Below are 9,782 nucleotides of genomic sequence, written 5' to 3'. Positions count from 1 at the left end.
TAAATGAGCTTGAGCCACTACCCAGAAAGGTTCTGCTAGGAGCTCCACCACAGCAGACAGACCAAATGCCATTACTCCAATTTCATAGTGTGGAATACGCCTAGGATCAGGAACTTCCAGTAACTGTAGCCATATCCAACTCAGCAGCAGAGAACAAACCACACCCAGTGGAACTCTGGAACAGGCAAAAAGAGAAAGTCAGGAGGCCATAGAAAACATTTTTCCATAACAGGTAAATCAAAATAAAGAACAGTTACTCTACTATAACAAAATATATAAGCCTAATTCTTTAATTTGCATGCTGTATTTCTACAGCAAAATGTAATGCATCAAGGATCTTAATGGGAAGCAGTCAAAAATCATAAAAATTTAAACAATCTCTAAGAAACTTCTGAATTTCATTTTCTTTCAAAGTGGAGAAATATGCCAAGTGTGTGAAAGCACTATGAAGCAAAGATGTCTGTTTTTGAGTCTGTGTTGCTATGCACATACACTGCCTTATGCAATAAACAGTGCAACAGAGTGGGTCAGAATGTATATTTAATTGATGCACAAGCATTACAAAGATAAGGCCAGGAAGGAGCATGCTTCTATACATACATGTACAGTAACACCAAGTACACTTCACTTCAGCCCAGTTTAGTTATCCAGCCGGGGGAGGTCATATGCATATGATACATATTTGAGGTGCCTGCTGACATTCGGAGGACTGTAAATGTGATCTTCAGAACAGTGAACATGTAAGTGAGAATGTGGGCTTGTGAATACTGTGTGTGTGAGGACTTGGATTACATCAACAAATTTCTCCTACTCTGAGGTACAACAAGTTCAGAATTACTACATATAAGTAGGAGGGGTATGGGACACAGTCCCTGTGGTGGGGAGGGCAGGAGTGCAGGGGTAAAGTTTCCTTGCAGAAATGCTTTAAGAGTGTAACAGTGATTTTATTTATTCATTTGTTCATTTTTTTGTTCAATTTCAGTTTATTTTTCCAAAGTATTGAGATTCACAGTATACGTCTTGCATGTCTGACACAGAACAACTTAGCTGTATTTCTTTACAATCAAAAACAAGTTTACTAATATATATATATGCACACTATGAAAGTACTTAATATGATCATTTAAATGATTTATCAAGCCAAGAAAAGGTCTTACAGACTGACTTCTGACTTCAGTAGTTCAACAATTTTTTTCTTCCAATTTTTATAATTTCCTCTTCACACAGTCAGTCTCTTGGACTCCCAGATACTGTGGCTGGCAACTGTGAAGCCACAGTGGATTTCAAGTAGGGAGATAGTTAGGATCAAGATATACTTAACATCTCTGCAAGCCAGTCCTACCTGTATGGCCTTGATGATTTAGCACCACCTTTGCATCATGGAAAACCCATATGGCTAGCTACTTGTCATAAGAATTGGCTTTGGTCATTCAGTCAGTCATCTGAATGTGTGCAGCCATCCTTCCATAAATATGGAAATAGCTGGCTCTCTTTCTAATAAATTCTCTATGGACGGACATTATTCTGCTAGTACAGCACTGGTGATCCATCTATTTCTGGGACTGGATCCAGTCATCCATTCATCTTTGAGTTTTGCACTGATCAGCTATGTATCTTTGATCATATTTCAGGCCATTGAGCCATCTCTCAGCACAATGTGATCATCCATCCATCTGTTACTCTAGCACTCATCATCTAGGTCTAGTAAACTTTAGCATTGTTCTCTATGTTATGCCTGCTGTTTGTAGACCAATTTAAATCTGACTTGATTGGAAACTCCATTACTATCTTTCCACACCAACGGCATAAATCAGGGGTCCTGCTCTTGAAGCCAGATGCTCTGCTTAATTGTTTAATTACATGATAGCGGATATGTCCTGCACAAAAAAAAATACCTGGACTGTCACTCATGCACAAATTATTTATTCTGTATTATTTTTCTGACGCCAGGTTTCTAGCTCCATAGGTTAAAGAGATAAAGTTCTGGCCGTGTATCAGACAAGCTGAGTGCATTAGTAGTTGTAGTGTTAGAGAAGATGGCATGGAGCAATGGAAGCAGACTACTTAATGCTTCATCTCTCAGTTCTGAGAGGAAAGTGGCTGCAGTTGTTCCATGGTGAGAAACATGAAAGTTAAACGTGCCTAAGCACTGCAGAGTGTAGCAAACTGAGGGCCTCATGCATGATGAATGCTTCCGTCCTGTGATGCAACCATGATGCAGAAGTCATAGACATTGGATGGATCCAAGTACCAACAAGCATAAAATCCCTGATCTGTAACATGGATGATGACAACACTCACAGTACTCAACTCATGCTCCAAGAGGAACACACTTGCTGTAGGACTCTTTCCCCAGGGAATAAAGGGGTCAACAGAACATCTGGGGGTGGAAACTTGGGAATCACAAGTGAGGGTCAGGAGAAAATATCAAGTTCTAAAATTAACTAGTCTTGAAAAGAGCAAGCTGACATTCGACTATGGCAGAGAAGTTCTGATGTCCGTGCGTGTGTATGTCACATTTATGGCCCACGGTTTATGGCTGTGCATGTGACGTCCCACACACCTGACACCAACTGGCCCTTAAGCTTTGGCATAGCAGCCATGTCCGAGTCGCCTGAGGTGGAGGATCCCGCAAGTGAGAATACTGCAATATGTGAACAGAAGGACATCTAGTCTTTTGTCTTTATATTCTTTTTTGTCTCCTCACCAGTATGACAAATATACCTATTCAGTGACTGACCTGCTAATTAATTTCCCTATTACTGTCTATCGAGATCATCTCACATTAATCCTGGGGGGGCAGTCTTTCAGATAGAAGTTCATCTCAGTACAATCTCCACCTTTTTCAAAGCTGGCAGTGGGGAAAAAAGACATCAACCTCAGCTGGTTTATGATTTGTCGGTATACTCCTACAGCCCTCCTGGGTTGGACACTAAGCCTGGCACAATGCCCTGATACGTTTAGCTCACCTTATGTACACACATCTACACAACTGATCAACTGGAAGAGTATAACCATTCTTTGCCAGGCTTGGACTTCCCTGGTCCTCATGCATATGCAGCCATATTTTTGGTCCCTTCTGCAGACAGTGCTCCCACAGAAGAAACAAGCCAAAATCTTCCCCTCACGATGGGGAAAGACGCATCTAGTATTGACTTTCATTCCCTCCTTTACTAGCTACTCCAGTACCCTGGGTACTAATATCTTCCCCACCTTGTCAAAACCTTTAGACTTATTACCTGGTGGCAAAGTGGAAAGGTATTGTGGTCAATGGGATCCATGTTGGACCAAAAATATAACAAAATAATCTTTCCTAGGATGCCCTATCAGTATGTCACTCAATTCTTGGGGTATACAGGAATTCTGCCTTTTTAGTAGCAAAGGGAGAGGAATCATGATATCTCTCACAACTTTCACAACAAATTCTACTGTAGATGCCACTGTGTTCCTTATGCTTCTTTTCCAATACCGGGTTAATACTTTTAAGGAAGAAGGCAAGCTACAGGCCAGTCCATAATGGACATTCTGAGTTTAAGTCTCTCTCCAAAGGAGGAGTCATCTGGAAAGGATCTATAGGGGCAGTTGGGGTTTAATTATCCTTATCAAAAAAGGACCTCAATGTATCCTCAAAATCCAATTCTCCAGAAGAGAATTAGGCCAAAAAAGGTCTGTCTTCAGTAGGGAGTGGCATGACCTCTTATTTACATGGCAAGTTGTAGCTGTCAGTCATTTTATATTGGCCAGACTTCCCGACCATTCAAGCTACGTATGTCAGAGCATTTGAGTGACATCAAATGTAAAAGAATAACTAATGCTTTATATAAACATACGCTTAAACATCAGTCAGCTAAATTTCACTTTATTATCATTGATAAGCTTATTGGGGATCGCACTCACAAATCTGGTTGGCATAATAAACTCAATATAAAGGAAAAGAAATGGATCACAAAATTGGGTGCTCTTTTTAATCCAGGGCTTAATGATGCATTAGTGATGCTTTTTGTCAGCCAATCATGTTTATTTGTTTATCTGTCTATCATTATTTAAGACTTCTTGTATTCATTTCAGTTTTTTATAACACTGAAGAAGGCCAGGCTAATTCCAGGCCGAAACCAGTCTGTTTAATGAAGTCTTATTATTAAAATTTAATACTCTCACAGTTCACTTGTTGCTGGCTTTTTTTGTTTTTTTATGACCTCTCCCAACCCACAAGATGATAAGCAAATGAAAGTAAGTGCTATATAATATTCAGTGCATACCATACATAGTTCTAGGCTATTGAAGGCCTGTGCAATGTCTTGCATGGGTAGGGAGGTAGGGAGGGCTGTGCCGTATCAGCTCCCTTAGCCTGCATCCAGGTGCAAAACCTTTTCCATTTGTCAGCATAAGACTTTCTAGTGCTAGGGTGTCTAGCCTCACGTATAACATCTAGAACCTGTTTACTGAGATTGGCAGTTTGATCAGTGGTCAGGGAATAAGCCAGGCTGCCAGATTGAGGGTCTGCAATTGGGGATGTATGAATTCTCCTTCCCTCTGGGTCCAAGAGGGTTGGGGTCTGAGGGAGATGCCATGGTGGCAGTGGGGACATGCTGTGCAGCAGTGGTTACCAGGTTGGAGCAATCAGAATTGTCCTTGGTTCTTCCTCCCTTATTTTGAGCAGTACCCTGGTAATGAGAGGTAGTGGGGGAAATGCACAGACCGAGAGGTTGACCCAGGGGAATGATAGGGCATCCACTTTCCAGGCCCTGCAGTGACGCTCCCTGGTGCAGAACTTGCTGAGCTGATGGTTGGAGTGGGAAGCAAAGAGGTCAACTTTCGAGGTGACCCATTTCTGAGTTATTAGGGTGAAGGTTCTTTGGCCTAGTTGCCACTCATGTGGGTCCAGATGATTTCTGCTTAAGTTGTCTGCCAGAGAGTTTAGAGAGCCTGGTAGAAATTGTGCTAACAGGTGTAGTTTCATGGCTGAGGCTGTGTGCCAAAGGGTCATGGCGAGCCTGCATAGAGGGTAGGAGTGAGTCCCTCCCTGCTTGATGATATACCAAATCACAGTGGTGGTATCTGTTTTGATCAGGAGAGCCCCTGGGAAGAGAAGGGGCCTGAAAGCTGTCAATGCATGCTGGACAGCTAACATCTCTTTTTGGTTGATGTGCAGATGTATTTGCTGTAGGCTCCATTGGCCCTGAATGCACCTGCCATCCAGGTGTGCACCCTAGGCATAGTCTGATGCGTCTGTGGTGAGGGTCTGGGTGGTGAGGGGTGGTGAGAATGGTAGTCCCTTGTTGTGGTAGCATACTGCTGCCCACCAAAGAAAATCTTTCCTTAGGCAAGGTATCATTGGTATAAGAGTTTCCAGGTCTTGAGACGGTTGACACCAAAGGCTTTTTAGGTACCCATGAAGTTTCCTCATATGCAGTCTGGCATATGGAATGAGTAGAATGCGAGATGCCATGAACCCCAGAGTTTGCAGGATTTTCCATGCGGATAACTGGGGTCTGGTGTCTAGTTGGGTGAAGTAGGCTGCCAGGTAAGTTTGCTTTTCTGGTGCAAGGAATGCCATTTGGGATGCTGTGTCCAGGCTTGCTCCCAGGAATATAATCCTTTGGGTGGGTACAAGTTTGGATTTCTTTTCACTGATAGTGTACCCTAGGGAGGCCAGTAGAGACTTTACAAAGGACAGGCACTTGAGCAGCCTTTCCTGACTGTCTGTCTGAATAAGGCAGTCGTCTAAGTATGGAAAAATTTGTATATTTCTTTGTCTGCAAAAAGCAATGGCGGGAGCCAGACATTTTGTGAAAACTCTGGGAGCAGTAGATAAGCCAAAGGGAAGCGCAGAGAACTGAAAGTGCAGAGATCCTGCCCTGAAACATAGATATTTCCTGCATGATTCCCTGATTGGGATGTGGAGGTAGGCCTCTTTTAGGTCTAGGATGGCTAGCCAGGCATTCTTGGAGAGCATAGGTAGTAGTTGCTGGAGGGTGAGCATTTTGAATTTTGGTATCACCAGGAAGGTGTTTAGAATGGATAAATTGAGGATGGGGCTCCAGGTGTCCTCTTTTTCTGGGTACCAGGAAGAGCCTGGAGTATAAACCTTGGCCTATCTGTTCTGCAGGAATGTGCTCTATTGCCCTCAAAGAGAGCAGGGAAAGGACTTGCTTTTTGGCCTCTGCCCACTGGTTTGGAGGAAGATCTGGGAACTCTTTTGGGGTTGGGAGAGTGTGGAAAGAAAATCTGTATCCCTGGGACACTATTTTATGGACCCAGCGGTCGTTAGTAATGGTGGCCCAGGTGCTTGCATGGAAGGAGAGTTTTTCTCATAGGGGCAAGTGCAGGTGGTCAGAGGGAGGGGGTGGAAGTGAGGAATCATTTTGAGTTCTTACCATGAGGGGGTGGCTTTGCACTCCCTGGTTTTGAAGTGGAGAAACTCCATTGCTTTGATCTCTGCATTCCCTGTGGCTGTTGTCTAGGGGATCTGCTTCCCCGGGGTCTGGGCTGAACTGACCTGGAGGGGGCAGGAAAGGACCAGTGCTTGGAGGGGCAATACCTACTGAACCTGGGTGGCTGGACTTGTAGAAAATCCTTAACTGTCTGCATAGATTTAGCTTTTTCTTCTATCTTTTTTAAGACCTCCGCCTTGGTGCCAAATAAGCTGTCTTTGAGCAAGGGTGCATCCAATAATTTAGATTTGACATGGTCTGGCAAGGGCTATTCCTTAAGCCAAGCATGCCTTCTAAGGACAGAACTGGTACCTTCTGCCCTGCAAGAAGCTTCTAGGGCATCAAAACCACAGTGTAAAATATGCTTAGTTACTTGACTTGCAGAATGCATTAACTCTTGTAACTCTATTTTCTGCACAAGCAGGAAAGGATGATATTTTTTGTTTGAGGTGTTCCATGGTATTTTACTGAAATTTTAGCATATGGAACTGACAGTTTAGTGCTCTGATAGCAAGAATAGCAGAGGTGTATACTTTTTTACCTCATCTGTCTAGTGCTCGGGAATCCCTATGTGAGGGGGTGGGATTCTTAGCAGAAGTTGCTTTAATTCCTTTAAGCCCTTGAGAAATAACCTCAGGGTCAGCAGTAGGATTTTTGAAAAGAAATTTGTATGAGTCAGGGACTCTGTAATAGCTGTCAGGTTTCCTGGGAGCAGAAGGGAGGGTGTCAAGAGTCAAACTAGATTCCATGAAAACATTACCCACAACATCCAGGACAGGAGGAATGGCCAGGGGTCTGTGCTGTGGAAGATCTAGGAATTCTCTTAGTCTCTTTTTAGACTGAGGGTAGTCCTCACATTCCCATTGGAAATGCTCCCTTATAGTATGAAGGGTTTCCGCAAAGGAAAGGTCCTCAGGTGGAGAGGCTGAAGGAATGGATTCCTCTGCATCAGAATCCTCATAAGCAGAGAGGGGTTGCATGTCTTCATATTCAGATGCATCAGAGTCATTAGACTCCTGTTCACATAAAACTACTGGGGAAAGATCTCTTTTTCTTTTGGAATGGGGTTGCTTGGCTTCCCCTGATCAGCATTATAAGGTCTTCCGCCATTTTAAGCATTTGAGACTGAGGCAAGGAAGCAGGTGCCTGAGATTGGGTCATTGGTTTCTTGAGCATGGTTCGTACCCTGGGCCTTAGAAACTTGGTAGTTTTCGAAAGAACGGTAGACGTGAAAGAAGTAATCGGTTTGTGTCAAGAATCGGTAGTGCGAAGTACTTCCTTGGAAGCCGGTGCCTGCTCAGCGGCTCCGGACCCATCCAAGGTAGAGACAACTGCAGGATCCTTAGTCGAAGAAGAGTTTACGGCATACCGGACTCCGAAAGGGTCTCGGAAGTGGCCTGCGAATCCACATAAGTGGGCATCAGAGGCTGTGAAAGCACCTCACTAAGGACCGGAGAACTACTGACGAGCTTAACGGAAGCGTTGTCGGTAGGCTTCGACTTGTGCGATCTGTCTCTGTCTTTATCCTTATGTTTTTTCGGAAGATCTGCTGTCGGACGGCTTACTGAAGCCATATCAGAATTTGAGGACTTATCTAGCTACAATAAGGGCCCGATCATGTATGGTTCTGGCGTTGAACAAAGCACAAAATTGACAGCGAGGGATGTCATGGTCTGAGCCTAAGCAAGTGACGCAATAAGAATGAAAGTCTCGGTGTGGTATTTGCTTTCCACAGGTGAGACAATTGTTAACTTTTTCTGACATTGATTAGAGCAAGAAAAAAGGATCCCCAATGGGGTACTTAGCTTTAGAAGACTTCATCTTCAATTCGGAAGACTAAACTCAGGTAGCGGCTGACCGGCACTCATGCAAACTGCTTCTGCTTCGGTCTCCTCGGCAAGAAAGACTGATGTAATGATGTCGGCTGCCTTACTTTATACTACTAACGACCTGATGTCAGTCTTGGAGCAACAGCAACCGACGCAGAAATACTAAGCCTATGGTAATCGGGCCGGCCGAGGGCTACCCTGGCAGGGATAACCCAAATGTGATGACTGCGACAGTGAAACACGAAGAACATCAAAGGTTCAAAACAGCAAGTTCTAAATAGTTGCAACACAACTGGGCTTTGCCTAAATAAAAACAGAACAAAAACGTAAAATCTTTGTCTAAATAAAAACAGAACAAAAACACTAAATCTTTCACCAAATAAAAACAGACCGAAAGTGCTAAATCTTTGACTTGAGTCCCAGTCCTGCTGCCATTTTTGTAGTGTGTTTGTTAATTTTTACAGCTGGACTCAGTTATTCAGAGGTTCACAGGTTCATAGGAGGTTACTATGCTAGTAGTCCTAGAGCTTTTATAAGGCCTAGCTATGTTTATCCCGGATTGCCCCAACTGTCCTTGGTTAGATGGGCGCACTTTACAGATCAGCACCGACTACCCTTGTCTATGAGGGACATAGGTGCCATCCCCAGGGTGAACCTGCGATCAAACATCCATTTTTCCAGGTTGCATTTGAATAGGATCATTGAGGAGCTCACATGAATTGGAAGTTTATTCCAGAGCAGCAGCTATCTCTGGAAAATATACCTGTCTCTCCAGCATGTTCTGTTAATGTCAGTGGCAAGGTTGAGATCCCTAGAGTGATTGATTGTAGTGCCATCTGATTTGCGGATGTGCAGCATTTTCATCAGGTCCGGGTCAGAGACTGCCCTGTAGGCCAGACACAAGTTGTCTCTCAGTAGTCTATATGATACAGAGTACAGTGACAGAGGTTTCAGTCTATCCACATAGGTCATGGTTTGGAGGCCTTGTATCTTCTTAGTGAGAAACCTCTGTGGTGATAGATATGCACCATCTTACCTTCATCAAGGGCTTTGGTGACTTTCTTGAAGAAGTCTACCAGGTTCAATAGGAAGAATCTACCATTAATGAAGGCAAACTGGGTTGAGTCTACAGTTTGAAGATCGCCTATGCCCTTGTTGATAAGGCCCATTATGATCCTTTCTATGACCTTGCAGATGAGGCTAGTAAGACTTATGGGTTTATAGTTCCCAGAGTTAGTTAATGGCCCCCCTTTATGCGAGAGGATTACTGTTGCTCTTCTCCATTCTGCTAGTACAAATCCAGTTCTCAGCCTAATGATTAAAGCGAATGGCAAGTGGGTCAGCTAGGTCCTGTTTTAGATTGCTTAGTAAGCAACTTGGGATGTTATCTGGTGCAGAGTGCAAATATGACTTGATCTCTAGAGATACTAGGTACAGAACTGGTGTCAGGTATGCTTTGCTGTATGGCTGGTGGGGATAGCGGGTGAAGTTTGCACCAATCCTGTCAGCTAGCAGGTTG

The 9,782-nt window shown here is 43.7% G+C and overlaps 1 protein-coding gene across 1 annotated transcript in view; it reads right to left on the bottom strand.

Annotated features, from left to right (window-relative positions):
* The window catches only part of RFT1 (RFT1 homolog), an 871,244-nt gene that overhangs the window by 694,890 nt on the left and 166,572 nt on the right, over positions 1 to 9,782 (bottom strand). The window contains exon 4 of the mRNA XM_044078176.1: positions 1 to 175. This exon is cut by the window's left edge and continues 15 nt beyond it. Within this exon, the coding sequence (XP_043934111.1) occupies positions 1 to 175 (175 nt within the window). The remainder of the gene's footprint in view (positions 176 to 9,782) is intronic.

Source organism: Protopterus annectens, chromosome 7.part0 (genome assembly GCF_019279795.1).
Source record: "Protopterus annectens isolate FY-2018-M chromosome 7.part0, PAN1.0, whole genome shotgun sequence".
Classification (NCBI taxonomy): domain Eukaryota; kingdom Metazoa; phylum Chordata; order Ceratodontiformes; family Protopteridae; genus Protopterus; species Protopterus annectens.
The sequence above is the reverse complement of the archived record's forward strand: the minus strand, read 5'-3'. Positions and strand labels throughout refer to the sequence as shown.